The sequence below is a fragment of the Olea europaea genome, unplaced genomic scaffold (assembly GCF_002742605.1).
Source record: "Olea europaea var. sylvestris unplaced genomic scaffold, O_europaea_v1 scaffold920, whole genome shotgun sequence".
NCBI classification, from domain to species: domain Eukaryota; kingdom Viridiplantae; phylum Streptophyta; class Magnoliopsida; order Lamiales; family Oleaceae; genus Olea; species Olea europaea.
The window spans coordinates 128,237-148,320 of record NW_019267682.1 but is presented as its reverse complement, the minus strand read 5'-3'; the positions used below and the strand labels follow the sequence as shown (position 1 = coordinate 148,320).

At 33.7% G+C, this 20,084-nt stretch overlaps 3 protein-coding genes and 1 long non-coding RNA gene across 4 annotated transcripts; 3 read left to right on the top strand and 1 right to left on the bottom strand.

Moving 5' to 3' along the window:
* The first annotated feature begins 32 nt into the window (after window positions 1–32).
* Window positions 33–726, top strand: LOC111392323. Its single transcript, XR_002702247.1, has 2 exons — window positions 33–130; window positions 406–726. It is a non-coding gene; the product is annotated as an uncharacterized LOC111392323 (long non-coding RNA).
* A 1,931-nt stretch (window positions 727–2,657) lies between these two features.
* On the top strand, window positions 2,658–3,452 carry LOC111392311. The gene is made up of 2 exons (XM_023017624.1): window positions 2,658–2,793; window positions 2,959–3,452. The coding sequence occupies exons 1-2, from the start codon at window positions 2,658–2,660 to the stop codon at window positions 3,450–3,452; spliced, it is 630 nt and encodes a 209-aa protein (XP_022873392.1).
* Window positions 3,453–5,751: 2,299 nt separating this feature from the next.
* LOC111392324 (CASP-like protein 1E2) lies at window positions 5,752–7,269 on the bottom strand. The gene is made up of 2 exons (XM_023017638.1): window positions 6,795–7,269; window positions 5,752–6,232 (listed from the first exon to the last, which is right to left on the bottom strand). Exons 1-2 carry the CDS (start codon window positions 7,070–7,072, stop codon window positions 5,893–5,895), a joined length of 618 nt encoding a protein of 205 aa, XP_022873406.1. The 5' UTR covers window positions 7,073–7,269; the 3' UTR covers window positions 5,752–5,892.
* Window positions 7,270–16,296: 9,027 nt separating this feature from the next.
* Window positions 16,297–18,787, top strand: LOC111392320 (CASP-like protein 1). The gene is made up of 3 exons (XM_023017633.1): window positions 16,297–16,661; window positions 17,998–18,124; window positions 18,281–18,787. Exons 1-3 carry the CDS (start codon window positions 16,360–16,362, stop codon window positions 18,503–18,505), a joined length of 654 nt encoding a protein of 217 aa, XP_022873401.1. The 5' UTR covers window positions 16,297–16,359; the 3' UTR covers window positions 18,506–18,787.
* Window positions 18,788–20,084: the final 1,297 nt, after the last annotated feature.

The following is a 20,084-nucleotide window of genomic DNA, read 5'->3' as shown; positions in this document are numbered from 1 at the left end:
TTTTTAACCCCCTCCCCCCCCCCCCCCCCCCCCCCTCCCATTTTCATTTTCTTGGTCGATTTTTATTGAAAATGTTGCATGTTAACAGATAGAAGCGACTGTCATGCCCGATGAGTACAGATATAAGAAGGTAAATCCGTGTAGCCCTTCTTAATTGTTATGTTTAGCATGCAGTTTTCGATCATTCTGGACTAAACTATACAATATTTAATATTTTATTATTATTATTATTATTATTATTATTATTATTATTATTATTCATGCAGTTTTCGATCATTCTGGACTAAACTATACAATATTTTATATTTTATTATTATTATTATTTTATTTTACTGTCTAATCTAACTTACCAAGAATGTCACTCACAATGCACAGAACTTCATCTGATATGGTTAAATTTTGCAGGTTTGGATTCTGTGTAATGATTGCAATGACACAACTGAGGTTTACTTCCATGTAATTGGTCAGAAATGCTGCCATTGTGAATCGTACAATACTCGGACAATTGCACCTCCAGTTCCTCCTCAATAAACATCATTTTTACTCGCTCAAAGCCTGATTTGAAGCTGAAACAAGGGGGACCTTTTATTTTTATCAGTTTCCTTAATTTCCGACTTAAAAGACTGATGTCGACAGAAACTGTTACTTCTTTATTGTTTTGCTCTCATTTTGTGTGAGTGGCACCCATCGAACTACAGTTTATAATGAATTTGTGGCTTTTCTGAAGGCAATTCTTTCTCCAAAAAATGTGGAGAAAAATTCAGCTAATTGAAAATTAAATTGTTATCCACTATACACATAACAAATAAATAGCATTCCAGTGACCAACACCTTTGGTCGCTAATAGATAAATAATGGTCGCCGTCGGCCTTCACTGACCAAGAAATGGTGGTCGCTGGTTGGTTGTTAATTCACCGTCACAAAAGGTCTTCAGTGACCAACTCAGTATTGGTCGATGAATATAGATACAATCGGCGACCACTCTTTGGTTTTGGTTTGGTCACTACATCCATAACATTTAGGGCCCAAATATTTGTTGGTACATGTTAACCATTAGCGACCAAATAGATTGTATGAATACACTGTAAGTTTAGCGATTATATTACCTTTCATGGACCAATCTTCAGTTGGTGAACATTGATACCTTTCATGGATCAATCTTCGGTTGGTAACATTGAAACCTTTCATGGACCAATCCGTGGTTGCCGAACGTACTCTTCTTTGACAACCAAGTGTTAGTAATCACCGACTAAAATCTTGATAGGTAAACAAAAAAACTCTTCTCTAAAATCAACCAAAATTTGGTTGCAAAAAGACGTATACTTCACTATCTGGTTGCTAAATGTTGTATGTGTTAGTAAAATACTTTTAGCAACCAATATTTTTTGTCCAATGATTCAAATAGACTTCCAGCAACCATAAAATTAAAATTAAAAATATCAAAAATAAGAAAATTAATTATAAACATGCCTCTATAAAAGTAAAGTTGTCTGCACCTAACGTGTACTAATAGTCGATATACAACCCTAAATATTTAATATAACCAAAAAAAAGTTTTCATAATTTGCATGTAATTTGAATAATATAATCATAGTACTACAGCACTAACTAATGGTGGAGATGGAGGCAGATCATTGGTCGGTCCTATAGGAGGATGTTGACTCATATCTATTCGTGCAACAAGGCTCTGGATAACTAACGCTTGCTGTTCGAGGCGATGTGCAAACTCACTAATAACGTTATCCTTCTCGAAAACTAGTATTTAAAGTTTTGACAAGGTGAACCGACTTTTTCTCTAATTTGCCTCTTCTAATAGCTATGACAACAGAAATAATTGAACAATATTTCAAACAAATAGAATCATCTTTTGGCAAGATAACTTCATTCTAGAAAACAGGAGAAAAGGAGGCAACAGTTAAAGATGAAATAAGGCATGTTAACCTTTCTGTAGTAGTAATTTCCACACCTTAAAACTAGGAACCACATATCATGGTGAAACCAAAATCAAAGTATGTTAATCCTCCAGTTTCATGTAAATTCACTCACCAAATTAGAAAATTCACCCTTATCCTTTTAATCTATGGTCGTATGGACGTACATTCACATTCAATTGGGAAAACATTTACAAGAAGAGGGCAAAAATCAACAGTGTTCAGTAACAGAACACAGTACCTTAATATAATTACCAGATATTATTCTAAAACCAAACTCAAAATACGTTAATCCTCCAGTTTCAAAATAATCAAAATAAAGAAATAATTCACTGGCAATAAGCAGAATAAATATGGTGAGAACCGCAATAAATTCCAGCAAGAATAATTCAGAGTAACAGAATCTAGTAAAGACAAAGACGGCAATTCATCAAGAAATGCAGTTGGAGCTAACTACTGGAAGTTATTGGAAGCTAGTTATCTGTTAGAATAGTTTGTTAACCCACGTGTCATTTGTATTGAAGTTAGTTACAGTGAGTTTGTTTGTTCTATCTCGTCTTCTATCTATACCCAATCGTACAGATACAAGAACGGTGAATAATACAATTGATTTCATTCTTCTTCATTCCTTTCTTCAATATGGTATTAGAGCAATAATTGCTTCCATTGTTTGTGCATTCGAAATTCAATTGTGTTCTTCCCTAATCAATTTGTAGTTGAGTTGATATGGCGTTAGCTACTAATCAAATTAATTCATCATCATCAACAAGCAATTCCACCGCAGTTGATGATGTCTCCAGTCCATATTATCTCCATCATTCTGATAATCTGGGACTTGTGCTTGTGTCACAACTTCTTACTGGTGATAACTATGCTTCATGGAGTTGAGCCATGATGATTGCTCTCTCTGTGAAGAATAAACTCGGCTTGATTGATGGGTCAATAGCCAAACCTGATAACAATGACGATCAGATTAGCAATTGGATTTGAAACAACAATATAGTCATCTCGTGGATACTGAATTCAGTGTCGAAAGAGATCTCTGCAAGTGTGATTTATTCTAAATCTGCCCACGATATATGGATCGATTTGAAGGAAAGGTTTCAACAGAGGAATGGGCCTCGCATATTCCAACTAAGGCGTGAGTTGATGAACCTCACTCAGGTGCAATTATCTGTTGGTGTGTTTTTCACTAAATTGAAAACAATTTGGGAGGAATTAAGCAACTATAGACCAATATGTTCTTGTGGAAAGTGTTCTTGCGATGGAAATAAGAAGCTCTCAGAACATTATCAGATGGAGTATGTCATGAGTTTCTTGATGGGGTTGAATGATACATTTGCACAAGTTAAGGGTCAGCTACTGTTTATGGACCCAATGACTTCCATTAACAAGATATTTTCCCTTGTATCTCAAGAAAAGCACCAGCGCAATATAAGTATCAATGCTGGTATCTCGAACACTGGAGACTCAATTGCTTTCTATGCTAAAATTGATCCAAAGAAAGGCAGCTCAGGATAACACAAGTTTCAGAAGAAAGAAAGGTCAATTTGCACTTATTGCAACCTTGCAGGGCATTCGGTGAATAAATGCTATAAATTGCATGGGTATCTTCCTGGGTATAAGATGAAGCAGAGATCCAACTTCACTGATCAATTGGACAATCAGCCATGACATATTGCTGCTAACAAAGTGATGTCTGAGAACAATTCAGAACAAGCACACATAAATGCTTTGACTAGTTTGAACCAAATTACATCGTTTTAGGCTCTGAAAGTGCTTTTTTCATGTTCTGGATAATTTTTTTATTTTCAACTTTTAATTCCATTTATGTAGGATTAATTATGAAAATGCAGGAGTCCATTTTTTGTAGGTTGTAAAATGTCATTTTTGTTGTATTGTGATTTGGTCAATTTTTGTTAATAATGTAATTTGGTCAAGTGGAGGGGTCAGGTTGGGTTGTGTCACAGTATCATGCAACCATTACTATTTGTCTAGAAAATGCCAAAACCAATTGAAAAAAAGGGGTTTTTATTGCATCAACTATTATTGTGACCAATGTATGAGTGGTTACGGAAGATTATGTGCAACGAACATTTCGTGGTCGCTTGGAGTGGCATAGTATTCAGCAACCATCCCTATTGGTCACTGAAAAATGCCTAAACCAATTGTCAAAAAGCAGGATTTTATTGTGCCATCTGTTATAGCGACTAAGATATAAGTGGTTGCAGAGGACTAAATATAACGACCATTCCGTGGTCACTAGTGTAGTGTAGTATCCAGAAACCATCACTATTGGACACAAAAAATGCCAAAACCAATTGAAAAAAGGGGATTTTATTGCACCAACTATTATAGATACCAATGTACGAGTGGTTGTAAAAAACTAGGTGCAGCGACCATTTCGTGGTCGCTTAGGTGGCATAGTATCCAACAATGATCATTATTGATCACTAAAAAATGCAAAAATCAATTGAAAAAAATGTGATTTTATTGAGAAAACTGTTATATCAACCAAGATATGCGTGGTAGCAAAAGACTATGTTCTCTTCTGCAACCATTCCGTGATCGCTAAAGTGACATAGTATCCAGCAACCATCAATATTGATCGCTAGAAAATGCCAAAACCAATTGAAAAAAAAAAAAAAAAAAGCAAGATTTTATTTCACCAATTATTATAGCGATCAAGGTATGCGTGATTGCAGAAGACTAGGTGCAGCGATCATTCCGTGGTCGCTAGGGTGGTGCAGTATCTAGCAATCATCACTATTGGTCGCTAGAAAATGCCAAAACCAATTAAAAAAAAAAAAAAAAGAGAGCGGGATTTTATTGAGCCAACTGCTATAGCGACCAAGGTATGCGTTGTTGTAGAAGACTATGTTCGGGCGACCACCATAGTGGTTTTCCTATGCAGGAAAATTTTGGCTCTTTTTCCTACACTATCTTTACCGACCAACCAAATGTATGGTCCTTGATTCTCTGAATGTGTGACCAAGGATTGGTCTCAATAGAGCATAACAAAATTAGTCCAATTTTACTGGATTAAAACCAATAGCTATTGCTAATCATGTTTTATAGCAACCAAGACCTATTGGTCGTTAAACCTTTGGTCGGTGGAGCCCTTTTTTTTATTTTTTTATTTTTGTAGTGACATATATATTGTCTTGTCAATGCAAGGGATGAACTCACTTTCTCATTGCAATGTTATTGATAAAAGATGTGTTTGGCCTTTTTTTTTTTTAAACGATTATGTACACCTCAGACAATACTCTATAAGATAACCGATTGAATTTTGACTTTTTTTGTTAGTCTTTTCCGGTGTTGTCGAGTCTACAATATCAAACTTGCCCATTCCCGAAAACATGGGCTCAATTTTAATCAGTTTTTTAGTTACTTGATTTTTGTATTGATTTTACTTAATTTTTTATTGGTTGAATCACTTTATCACTAATTCATCTAGACGGTAACAAATCAACAGGTAAATTATAATTTAAACCACGTAGTAAAATCTTGCAATTGTGTAAAGGGTAGATATACATTTTTATTATTGTTGCGTTCTTTAATTGAACTCCTAGATGATTTAATGCATTTAATTGAGGCTTATTCAAATTCATTCAGAGATAAAGTGTGAGTTGACTCAACTAAATATGATTGATTTGAACTCGACAGACGTAAATTAATATAATTAGTGAATTCGTGAAATGATTCAAAAAAATCGTCGTTTTGTGGTACTTTTATGCTTTTCACATATTTTTCCACACCTCGAGATATCTAATGCCAAATTGTGTTTTCACACGTGTACTTATTGAAGTCTCCAATGTGAAGTTTCATAAGACAAGCAGGTTTGGTTTGGTTAATGAAACAAAGTTATATTGCAAGGATTTGATACATAATAATTTAACTCATTAAACATGGTACATTTTTACACTGGCAAAGTCAAAAGTACATAGTAATTCATTTTTCACTGATGTTTCTTGTGGAGGTTCAAAGTCGCAAGCAAAACCATCAAGAAAAACGACATTGAACCAACAAAGGAGATGCCAACTGCAACGGCTGCTTGGTCGCAGAATTTATCGAACACATTACACACTTTCTTCCACTGCACGTGTGAATTCCCTTGAAACCCGACAAGACCAACGGCGAAGGCCGCACCGACACTCGAAAAGAGAAGCGCCACCATTACTAGGTCAAAGATGGTTATGATCATTCCCAAACCTTTCTTTCCTGCCCTATTTGCCATTGTGAGGAGCAGTGAGATGGCTGCATAGGCACATGCTATTGCATTTGCCGCCACAAAGTACCTGAACCAAAAATCACAGTGCAATAAAGTAAAAGTGTTAGTTAAACTTTAAAACTTGTCCCTTGAGGTTGCACAATGAGAGAATTTTGAAAGACAACGTTATTTGCAGTCAATCATTACCGCAATCGTCATATATGACTTACATGCGACGATTAGTAATTTGTTGCATATTTGAAATATCACAAAAATTAAATTATACGTTTACTTCTTCTAGGAGGACCCAGTTATTACTGGAATCCTGGGACCAGGCCAACCTAAAATTGGGTGGACAGGCCCACCCACAGACAACCCAGTTTAATGGACGTTAGATATGCAAATTTCGGGGGTCATTAATTAGAAGTAGATTTCGAATTATATTATTAATGGTTAGATGAATTTGGAGTTTTATGTCTGTTCTTGGTGATAGAGTTACACGTATTAATAATTTGCAAATTATTTTCAAATATAATTTTTTTAAAATTATAAAAAAAAAAAAAAAAAAAAAAAATTTAAAATTAAAATAGTAAGTAACTCTCACCTAAAACAAAACATGCTCTTAAAGGAATAGAATAGATTATACTCACACAAACGCAGACAAGTAATGCAACTTCGCCGTGACATCAACACCTAACGGGGGCAGTGTAGGCACCATCAATACCGGCACCACCGTCGACTGCTTATTGACCCCAAGAAGCACGGCTGCAGCCAGCGTAAGGGCCAGAGCCAAAAACCGTAAAACCAAGTCGGAAAAACTCATTGCTCTCTTGTTAGCCACCGCCACAACTTGTTTCTCACCACCATTAAAGCCATCCTCCATTCCTCTTTCCCCATTACTAGGCATGTATGCAGCCTCCATCTCCATTTTCTTAGTGTTTCTTTTTCTAAAGAAAGTAGAAACTTGCAAAGGATGGTGCAAAATGAGGTTGATTCTAGGGACTTATATAAGGGTAGAAAAATAAGAATTTTATTTTATATAATATATATTTTAGTTGAAGTGTGAAAGGAGGATCTGAAATTAATGCATGGGGCGGGATTGGAAGTTTTGGTGTGTAATTACAGGTGGCTTTCACATTTGTGGTTGCCGGGATGAAGATTTGATTTCTTTCTAAGATCATAGCTTGATAGATATACATATATTTGTTTGACCCTTCATTTGAAAAAAATCGTAGTCAGATCACATTGTTCACGGTTGAACGAGTCAATCGATAAGTTTTTATTTTTCCTTATATGATCAATATCTATTTTTCTATAGTTCTTGATTTTTCTGATTGAATCGAACGATCTAACTTATTCTTTAAAATGAATGATGGAATATAGTGTTCAAAAATAAGGTCTTGGGGGTAGGGGATAGACTTCTATGTAAACATCTTCGGGCAACTACTTGATTGGGAATTTGGGATACATATATTTGACTCCCCACTTGTTTCTTATGTCTCAACAAATAATTTAAGAGATTAAAAAAATTAATCCTGAAAAGAACCGTTTTTAGTTTTTGGGCAAATTTTCAAGGAGGATCTGTTGGAAAAATAATTAGTTGCAGTAACGTGCAGAACAGTAAAGTGCATAAATAAAACTTATCAACTGATGAAGTCTCGTTACAACATGATATCCTAAAGTGGAATTGCCAGTTGATAACTGTTGCGACCTCCGTGAAAAATCACTCCCAGGATACAACGATCATAAATCACTTGTGCAGTTGGGCCCTAAGGGGTACAAATAGTTTTTGAAAGGGGGAAGACCTATATCCTATTGGGTTCGGTCATAAACCCACACGCGCGCCGTCGATCGGCCGGCTCGGCACGGCACGTGCCCGAGTCCAGTGCGGTGTGGGTACGGGTGGACCTTTACACTATTTTAACTTTTTGGACAAAATTTTGGGCCAAATTGTAAATAATCAAATTCTTGGGTACAATATGAAATTTAAATTTTGGCTTATTCCGGGTGTTTTATTTTCTTTTAACAGTCGATTGTTTACCGACCAAACAATTGACTGTTAACCAGTCTCGTTACAACATGATATCCTAAAGTGGAATTGCCAGTTGATAACTGTTGCGACCTCCGTGAAAAATCACTCCCAGGATACAACGATCATAAATCACTTGTGCAGTAATCACGAATGGTTTCTCAGAACTCTCAAGTGTAATTCAAAATATATGTAAAAACTCGAGTATAAAAAAATTTAGAATATGAGAAATTAAGATTTCGTTTTTGATGATTTTGTTTTCCTTTGATGTGTGTTTTTGGCAAAAAGAGACGTAAGTTTATATAAACGACTGTTTTTTCTATGATCCAGAAAAATATGCAAAATTTAATAACTTTGTAGGTAGTGGGTTGTTAAAAAACGATCATATTGTACTAGCTAGTGAGACCCATTATATAACTTCGAAAATAATTAAAATAACATAATAATAATAATTTTAATTAAGGAATGTGACCCAAACCCCCGATATCCCACACAAATTCCACACTTTCCACCACTTGGACACTCCATCTAAATTAGTTATTTCTTTCAGATGCCTTTAGCACCATTGAAGACAGCAAATTCGTTTTAAGGAAACATCGTGAAATCGGTGGGTTCGAATTACTGTTTAGACCCTGTTGATCAAATTCTTACATTTAGGTGATTCTGTCGAATTGTTTTTGAATGAGTAACTTCAAACTCCAGAAACAACAGTATTTTACAAATAAATAATGGTAATAACTAAAATGTAATTATCGATCGTGAGGTTTTATTTTAAGTTACAAATATGTCATTGTAAAAGAGTGCACGAAATTCAGATCACGAGGTAATGGAAGTGGAAATGGGTAAGATTTAGAAAAACAAGAGAATGTGAATAGATTCAGTTTGAAGCATACATTTTGTCAAAGAACTTTGGATCCCAAAATTTGTTCATACTAATTTATTGACGAAAGACACTTCCCAATTGGACTATTACATAAATTCACATATCTCTAGTGTCATGTTACTATCCCTAACTTGCTGTCACTTTGGTCACTAGGTTAATATATTTTATTTTATCAAGCATTAAATATTCAGTTACAAAGATAATATATATTTTTAAGTGGGATTTTTTGTTTGCAGGAATGTGAACACAGTTGGCTTAAAATAAAGAGAGGGAAAGGAAGGAGTAATTAAAGTTTATTTTGAAGATAAATGGGATAAACTACTCTATTTTGTCAATTATCCATATCATGTTATTCTCATTGTGCATATCCGTCTCCATCCTTTTTAGGCGCAAGAGCCAAAAACTTGGAATTCAAGTTGGAAAATCTCATTGTTCTCTTTTTAGCCACCTCCACTACTTGTTTCTCGCTGTCCTCTGCTCCTCCTATTCCAGTAAACATGTATGCATCGTTGCATAATCCTCGTAAAAACATATTTTGTTTAGAATTTTAATTTTTAAAGCACCTACCCAGTTTGAAGAATGAAATTCTAATTTCATAAGTTAGACATATGAGGTCCGCATGAAAAATTAATGGAGAGTTAGACAAATTCGTTATTAGGGACTAACTGTGCAATAAAAATGAGTTAATAATTAACTTGCTGAATTTTAAAGATTGAAGTTTGAACAGTTAAAAGTTGATAACTTAATATTACTTATTTGATATTATGTTTATCAATGCGAATAAGTGGTTAAACTGCAATAAACCCACCTAATTATAAATATATTACTATAGATCTTTCAATAACATGTTTGCCTTCACTTAAAAGCATATTCTTTCTGACTTTTTTACACACGGGTACACAAGGATGTGAGTAGATTTAGTTCGAAGCACATTTTGATCCTTAAATTTGTTCATAGTAATTTATTGCCAAGAGACACTTCCCAATTGGACTATTGCATAATTTCATGTCACCATCCCAAACAAGCTGCGACCTTAATGGTCACTATGTTAGTATATTATTTTTTTCAAGCATTAAATATAGAGTTTCGAGTATGAAATTATCTTTTTTGACGTGGGATTTTTGTTTGCAGAAATGTGGACAAGGTTTGAGTCTTGGTTCTAGTATTTATTATATCTTCATACAATCAAGTTTACTACCATGAAGTTCTGTTAGTAGTAAATAAAAATTGTTCATTCTTTTCATAAAATAAATTTCGCAAGTGTACGGGGTCATTAACAAAGTAATGATGTGATGAGAGGATTTTCATCCCACAAGGAATAAATCTTAAATGAAGTATACTAATCTTGTATCAAATTCGAATTGTGTAACACAAAAGAGATTATTTTTATTTAGTCTAAGTTATTCTACCAATTATTTAAATGTATAGGTTTGAATTAATGTGCGAGATGATTGCATTGTCTTATGAATCTACCTATTGATTTTCTATTTCCAATTCTCAATTTCCACAACTTAGTGTAATTTATGTGTTGATAACAATCGATAATCCATTATTATGTGGCTATCTATTTTGAGATAAGTTCCACATATTCTAAGTGCGATCCTGTCATAATCCTATTTCGAATTTATATGCAAAGTAATGTATTAAGCATATGATTATCTAATTAATTGCACTCGCTATACATGCTATTTCTAACATCTATTATATGTGTGCTAACCTTGCAGTGTTCTAAATTTATTGTGAATCTTACAACACTACAACAAACTACTAATAATCCAATTGGTGATCAAATAATCAAATAACGAAATATTTATGCAAGATTAATTAAAAATAGTTAATCAATGGTTTCATTTCCATTCAATATAGGGTAGAGTTTAACCTAGCACGCTTTTATATAAATTACACAAAAATATTTGAAAAAAATTCAGGAAGCTTGATAGAAAATCAATCTCTTATTCTTGATCTTGAATCTTGTGCTTTGAATCTTCAATCAGTGATGTGTTCACCTTCGATCCGTTGCTAGGTGTGTTCTCTATGGTAGAATATGATATGGCGTATTCCTTGCCTCAAGAATTAGGTTAAATAGATTCAAACAGTTGGAATCAGAAAAGAAAACTAGCCAGTCTATCAAAATTTGACCTATGCGTGCGCATGGGTTTTCCCCTTGCCCACTCATGGCTCAACTATTTTAACCTCGAGTCCTATGGAAACAAGCCATTTTTACTCCCTTGCTCACGCATGGCAGAAGTGAGTTTGCTAAACTTTCTCCACGGCATGAACCAGTTATTTCTTCGTGCAATTTCAATCCATAGTCTTCCTTTCACGTCCAATTGATTCCCCCCACATTCTTCAATCATCGATGTGCTCCGAATTCCACGAACTTTAGAATTTCTCATTTTCCACTCAAATTTCATTCATTTTCATCAATTACATCTCTTAGCATCGAGTTTCACCTAACAAAGAAAAATAACACAAAACTAAGCTATAATTCATTAAAACCAATACAAATTATTCTTATTGAGCCCCTATTTGATGTCATTATTTGAGAAAAACAATGTTTTGAATTGTAATTTTTATAAGAATGTGTGGTTAAAAATGAAAAATAAATAAATTGAATTTACGTGCAAAATATTATATTGTGTAAATGTATAATAAAAAATGAGTATGTGAAAAAAGAGTTTTCAAATAATAGTTATTAAATAGGTGCTAAATGACCTAGATAAGTGTACAAAATAAATTTATCATATATCTTATTTGACATCAAATAGTTTAGCTAGTTTGCAAGGAAATTGAAACAAAAAATTCGGTACGAAATTATACGTGAAATTGCTCTTGGAAAAATAAAAAATTACTAGAAAATCAATTTTTTAGTTTAGAAAAAGTTCTCTAAAGTTTTCAAAAAAAATTAATTTATAAAATAGAAAAGTTGAAAGTTCAGAACTTTTCAAACTCGAGGAGCTAGCTCTGAGGTCTCGTTTGATACTTATTTTCGTAAGAATGAGAATGAAAAATATAATCGTTACGGGATCCACGTAAAAGATAGAAAGTCAAATATGGTGGTTTGATGTGATGGATAACGATCATATTCATTTTTGTGGCCAAGGAATAGAAATCAAACGGGGTCTGAATCTATCTTCGTTGCGGAGAAATTCAACGAAGAGTAAAGGGACGGGAAATAAAATTCATCCAAGGTAAAGTGGGAGAGATGATCTTCGATAGTATGTCGCTTTAGTTAGTGAAGAAAAAATACTGAATGGGTCTATCGGTTTACCTTTACATATCTCTATTGAAGAAGGTTTGACGAATCCTAATATTTTTCCTGATCAAATAGAATTCTGCCAGGGCATTCGTAAGGGAGAAGGGTCTACATCTCCATTGGGCCAAATTCTGACTAAGTAGGCCTACACTAAACTGGGCCTACTTCCAAAATTTTCGAGCACTTGCCTGCAAAAAATTATTGATCTTCCGTGGGATTTAACGCTAGCGGTTTGTTTTGATTCAACGATTTTCATTGGCACCAATGGTAAGAAATGAATTGAGTGATTTTTGATTTGGGGTTGATTTTGTGTTTGTGTGGGGGTGCGTGGGGTGGAGCGAATGAGCATGGGTGAAGAAGATGATATTCACTTTTTTTTAATTTTTTATTCAATTATCCTTTTATTTAATTATTTTAATAGATATTTACCATTCTGCCTCCTTTCTAATTGATTAAAATATGGTCAAACTTAACTTTTGGGTTAACTAACAGAGAAATGGATGAAAACCGTCCAAAAAAACCTTACGTGCAACGTTTGAAAATGTTAGAGGTAACGATTGTAATAAATCAAAGATTTTGAAAAAGTCTATTAGTGTTTCAAAAGTTTGGGATTTTTGCTGCTATTATCCCTTAATTTTAAGAAGGGAAAATTACTCCATACCGTATTCTTACTTCTTTTTTTTTTTTAATTCTACAAATACTTAACTTTTTTTTAACACACACTATAAATTGGTCCCTTCTCAACATTTCTTTGTGAGAATACTGTAGTTTGAAGCCATAATCCACGTTAAGTATTTCTTCAATGAGAAGTAGCCAAAGGTTGAACGAACTTGATTGATTGCTGAATGGATTGGTTTTGGATTCCATTTTTAACCATATAAGTTCTAACATGAATCGATAACTAACTTAACAAATCTGTAATCAACAATTTGTTCCGGAAATAGTCTCTATATTAGATATGATCTAAACTTTTACTTTTCCGAATCAATAATCAACAATTGGTTTCAGAAATAGTCAACGTGTCTCTAATAATTTAATTTTTAATTGAATTATGCTTAACATGGTATCAAAATCAGTCAAAATAATTATTCGAATCTTATAATTATTTATTTATAAAAATTGTGCCCTCATCAGTTATCTTGCAAATCCATGAAAGGCAAGTCAAGAACATTTTAAAATAGATAATGCCAAAACCATGAGATGGATTAGGGGTGGGCATTTTAACCAGAATTGAATCTTCTGAACCGAAACCGAATCGAAACAAAAGATTCCCGCTCGGTTCTTAAAAGAAATAAATAGGATCCGAAACCGAAAATCGAAAATCTAGTGGTCTAGATCGGTTCTTGGTTCTTGAATTGAAACCGTGGGTAACCAGATGGAACCGTAATTACTAGATTGCGTAAAAAAAATACAAAATTTAATATTTAAAACTTAAACACTAAATAGGTTGCACATTTCAGCTCAAAGAAAATATCTGTTTCAAAGCTTTTGGCCCATTTTAGTTACCTAAATCCAAATACATATATCTTGTCCAAAAGCAATTTAGGCATAGCCTAACACCAAACCTGTAAAGATAATAACACATTTTCCTTCTTTCAATCACTAAAATCCCCTGCCATCCTTCTTTCCCAGTTCCGTCTTTGCGTTTCCTTCTCGTGAATATTAATCTTGTTATAATAACTTCGTCTCTTGCATCGACACCACAGGTAACTTTTATAACTCATGCAATACATACTTATTCTTCCATATTATGTTATCTTCAAGTCTTTATTTGAATTTTTCTTGGGTATTGATACGATTACTTCAAAAAACTCGATTCTTTTGGGTCATCATTTTTTCTTGGCTCTTTTAATGCTCCGTTTATTGCTGGTCCTATACTCCTATTAAAATACTTTTAAATTCTGACTAGTTTTTAATACTCTTTTAAGGATGGTCCTATTAATTTATTGTGTAACTTCTAATCCGTTAAGGCTCTGTTTATGTCTTGGATAATTAGTCCATTATGTCAGCTACTAAATCTATGAAATGATGGATAGTTTGTGAAAAAATTGTCTAATTGTGTGGTTTGATTTACTAAAACCCCGTTTAAGCCCCATTATTTGACATTATTTGATGCTATAATTTTTGGAATAGTATATATATATATATTTATTATTTTTTTTTTTTTTGGAGAATGTGTGGTTGAAAAGGAAGATTTTTTTTTTTTTATTTATGTGTAATATTATTTTATTTGAGAATGTATAGTTAAAAAGAAGAGAGAGAAAAGTGTATTATAAATTTAATGTAGCTCAAACAGGGCTTAAATGTGTATTTAAAAACTATGGGTAGAACCGAAACCCAAACCGGAACTAAAGGTTCAGGTTCGGGTTCGGGTTTGGGTTTGGGTTTGGGTTTGGGTCCAATAATTATGTGGAACCGTATGTATCTATTTATGAAATACCCGAAAAATAATGGATGGTTCTAGATATTGAAATACTCGGACGGACCCATCCAACGCCCACCCCTAAGATGGATGGTGTACAAATCGTGATTGCCGATGGCTAACTTTCATTTTCCATATAATGTTCAACTTGCTTTTAAAAGACAAAAAAGGATACGAAACCCATGCAAAGCAAAAAAATCCATGAAAGTAGTGGGGTTAAAAGGGTAATTTACAATTTGAGTATAGATTTTCCGTCAACTAGTAGACTTTCGAACCTAGAAAATTTATTGAATAAGAAGTCTTTCATCATTACGTGTTTAATTAGGATTACACATTCTTAGTTGAATATTGAATTTCTTAGTTTTCACGTCAATCTTTGCATTGATTTTGCTGATAATTGGTTCAAAGAAACAAAAATGAAATTCGATACTCAAAAAGATAATTGTCGAAAACAAAAAAATCTAGGCAAAGAATATCGATCCTCGATCCTTTTATGTTGTTGTTTTCGAGCCACTCATACCAATCTCTCCTTTCACCGTAACCCGATAATATCAGAGTTCTTAACAGATGTGAAATGATAGAAAGAGAAGGCTTCCAACAAAGACTTATTTGATTCCATTCAAAATTAAATTCAACACAAATTAAAAGTTTTGAAGATAAGTGTTTGTTTAGATGAGATTATATGAAGTGAAAAATGAATTTTTCAGAGTAAGAAAAAATTATGAGTTTACGTACAAATTATTTTATTAGACGAACGTATAATTGAAAACAAGTTTGATAAAGAATGATTTTCAAATAAGTTACGTCAAATCAACGCTTAATACAAAATGACAAAGCTAACAACCAATTTTTTTTATTTGACGTTAGTTAAACAAAATAACTTAAAAAATACAGGAATTAATAAAAATACGTCTTTTCCATCATTACAGTTGTGAACTCTCGAGGAAATCGACCAGGTTCCTTAATAGAAAACAACTCTTTATTAAGGGAATTGATTTTTGGTTTGGCAGATATAAACCAATCATGCTGGTCCACGTGACAATTCATATTCTTGAATTCAGACCGCAAATAATGGGCCCAATGAATGTAACACGATTGTTTTTTAATTTAATTTATTTTATTTTTTGTAAAAGGTTTGGAGTGTCAATTACACTTCGTGAAGGTTGTTAATTTAGGTGGTGATGCTTCCTAACTAACACGCAATATACTTCTCTCATTTAAAAAAAAAAAAAAAAATTCTATTTAATTTTAATTGAAAATAAAAAAATACGACACTTTTACATGTATATACAATATATTTATTAATGTGTGTGTATATATATATATATATATATATATATATATATACTTTTAGTCGAGCCTGTTAAGGATAAGGAAAAGAAAATTAAGAAATAAAGGACAGTAATGTTTCTTTCCATGAACTTGACATTCATTTAATTATCACAGCTGTTATAATCAATAATTGAATAGAATAAAATTACTTGGCGTGCTGGAAATACTAAGCAAATTAAGTAAGTAGCCTCACCCAAACACATCCAAACATTCTGTTTATATATATATCAATTCCTAGCCACTATTCTCAGATTAAAAGATTCCACACACTATTACTGTTCAACCAAATTTCCATGGCCTCCAAAGATACACTAGTTCTAGAAGCTGAAACGGTGGTGGTGCCGCCACACGAAGCCATGGCTGCAGAACATAAAAAGGTGGAGTATCCACCGGAGGTGAAAACTCCGGCGGCTTCTCCATCTACTGATTGCTTTGCTTTGGCTGACGTGGTGTTGAGGTTTTTACTGTTTGCTTCAGCATTAGTGGCTGTTGTGGTTATGGTCACCAGTAAGCAAACAGAAAAATTTCCTATTTTACCATTTCCTCCATTTCTGGTTGCTCTTCCTGCTAAGTTCACCCATTCGCCAGCCTTCATGTAAGTTTTATGTGTTTTTTTATTACTTGTGAAATTGTCTAACTCTTTAGGCTTTGAGACGAGCTAGTTTTACTTGATCTACATGACTCTGGGGTTCAAGTTTCATCGTCACTTATATACAAAAAATTGCACATACTTGGATGTAAGAGATGTGAAAATATGTTAGAAATTTAAATGAAGAAATTCGTCTCTCTCTAATAATTTAATCTTTTAAATAAGATAGTTTAAGTGAGCGAAAATTCCATTTGTCTTTTGCTAGTGTGTAAATTTATAACTAGAAATATTATAATATTTTGCTGACAAAGTTTCATTTCTTAACCCTGAGGGACAGCTTAGTGTTCAGGCCTTGGGTTTGCTCCCTGATGGTCACTAGTTCGAGTCCGCTCAGGGCCACTGAGGTGAATAATCGACTGTAAATTTCAGGGCCCTATGGTATTAGTCGAGTTGTGCGTAAGCTGGTCTGAACACCCACGATCAATAAAAAAAAAAAGAAAAAAAAAGGGTTTCATTTCTTGAAGAAGATATATGGTTTAGAAGTTGTTTGTTTAAGATTATCACATGATACATGATGAACAATTTCGTTTTTTTCCTTTTGTTTTCTATGCTAGAAAGATATTGGTGAAAAGATTATTAAATGAGTTTATGTATTAATCTATCTCTAAAGCAACTTTAATTAATTTATTCTCATTAGCTTAATGTCCTTTTTTTCCTTCTTTTTTTTGAAATTTCGATTTTTTTTATGTCTAAAGGTGGGACATCAAATTGCAAGTTGACATGAAATATATATCCCAAGATAAAAAAAAAGTTTACTGGTCTGGAATATTTTATACAAATTTTGTCTTGATCATAACATCGTCGTCAAACATTCTTGTCGTGTCACACTATCTAATTATTGCACCATTTAGACAAATGTGGATTCTGAGCAGTATTTGACACCTATAAATATTTTACTTAACAACAATATTAATGCAATTGTGTTGAAAAATTTTCTTTTCTCGTGACATAAAATGATATAAAAAAATTATTCAACTTTGCTAATGAATTTTCTAGTTAAAGATTTTCGAACTCCAAATGTTACACACTTGACCAAAGCTCTCTTAATACGTCTAGCTCCAGCTTCAATCAATATTTGACTCTACTTGACTCGTCTAATTTGATCTCTTGCATGTGAGACAAACATATGTATCCATTACGTATTTTAAGGACTTCTATATGATTTTGATATAAATTGCACGTGGGGACAAAAACATCATTATAATACTTACCATAATGTTAGGAAAAATTTCCCTAGTTCTAATTACCAAATCATTTTCTAAGCTATAATTTGATGATGCAGATACTTTGTAGCAGCACTCTCAGTTGCAGGCTTGTACGGCATAATAACCACTCTCCTTTCCTTCTATGCCCTCCTCAAGCCCGGTTGTTGTCCAACAGTCTTGTCTCATTTCGTCATTTTCGACGTGGTAAATTCGACTAGTAGAAAATTTTAATTTTTCTGATGTTATACTCAGGTCGGATTTTAAAAAAAATATAATCTAGAATTCTCTCAATACGTTTAGAGATGTTTGATATCCAGTACTAAATGTGACAAGTGTGTATTGTATATATTTATTTTGCAGCTATTGCTAGGAATTGTGGCAGCTGCAACTGGAGCCGCAGGTGGAGTCGCTTATATAGGTTTGAAAGGCAATTCTCATGTTGGCTGGAAAAAAGTGTGTAATGTGTACGACGAATTCTGCAGGCATCTCGGAGCTTCAATTGCCGTCTCTTTGTTTGGCTCCATCGTGCTTGTGTTGCTCGTTCTGCTCTCTGTCTACTCCCTCTCTAAGAAAATTCCCAAGTAAAGGGTTAAAGCAACATGAATCGAAGCCATTATGGTATGTTCACTGGGTTAACTAGACACTATAAAACAAAATCGAAGAAAAAATTAAGTTGTAATGTGCAGTGTTATTTAGTACTGTGTACCAAATATACTATGTCAAGTGGGGTATCGGTGTCGTATTGTGTGTGCATATGTAGAAGTGTGTATTCCTGCAGTCAGTTTTTTACTTGGTCCATCCTGCTTCTATTTTGTTAATATGTTGATGTATCATTTGCTTGATTGAACCGAGCTTCAATCAAAACCAGTGCAAGACTTTGCGTGTGGGTGGGAGATATACATGAAAACGACTCACAAATTCTAAAAATTAGGCAAGCAATACTCGTTGATATTCATTTTAACATCGATCTGATAGAAATCTATATGTTCTACATGGAAATACAAGTCTATCTAGGTCTTAGATTTATAGCGAAAAGGAAGAAGAAAACTGTTAGAGATCTTTAGGTCAGTTATCTTTCAAGATCGCAACTAGAAGCTGTTATTTGAGAAACAATCACATCAAGGCAAGAAGATGACAGTTGGCTAAGAATGATTTCCGGTGTAAATTACAACACCTTAGTGCAAACACCATGGAAGATGCCATAAAGGGCTGAAAAAGGTGGACTAGGGAACTGTAAAACATATACGTGCTTGCAAAACACGACTAGAAGTTCTTGGATGGTTGATGTTCGAAGTCTGGAAAAGGTAGAAGCCTTGGCCTGATTTCTACATGAAACTTTTCTTGTCAACTGAATCTAAAGTCCAACCTACTCAGAGTTACATAAAAAAAAATTGAAGGAACCATCCAACCATAGATCCAATTCAACACTATATCGCTCAAGAAACATAGAATTATGTTCGAATATCAGTGACATGATCAAAAATATTAATAACCCAACGGCCATTATTTGCTGCTACATTAAAATGGTAAGATTACGTCGATAAGCAATTTCCACCTCTATGTTAAAAGTTCATACTGCAGGAAGAAAGAACGGCAAAAATTATTATTAAGTTAATCTGCATTTCAGAACATAGACATATCTTCAGATTCTTATATTTCCGTACAAATCATACTTCTGCAATCCATCCTACGCCAAGCAGAAAATGAGGAATCGTGTACCTTTACGTATTCTCAGTATAAATCCATGGCTGATTGAGTTAGGAATTCTTGGGAAAAAAAAAATTTCAATCAACGGTAAATTAAGAAAATTGATTGCTCCCCTAACTCCCGACCATCCATTCCTTCCTTAAGTACTGTATTAAACAACTCTTCCAGTGTGTCCTTCCCATAACTTGGAGTTCTCTCAGCATCATATTCACCGGTATCTTGATCCCGAACCAGCATACTCTCGGCTGCATAGTACCTTCCAATCTTCCCAAACTCAGCTGCATCTTCCAGTGAAGGAATAATTTTCACAAGGAAATCAAGAACTACAGTAGCAAAGTCCATTATTTGGATAGGTACTTTGAGGAACTTAGGTTCTTTCCAAGTTTAAACATCATTTCACCTTGCTCCTGTGGCGTCAATGCAGCCCCCGGTTCTCCAATTGGCAAAATCTGATTAA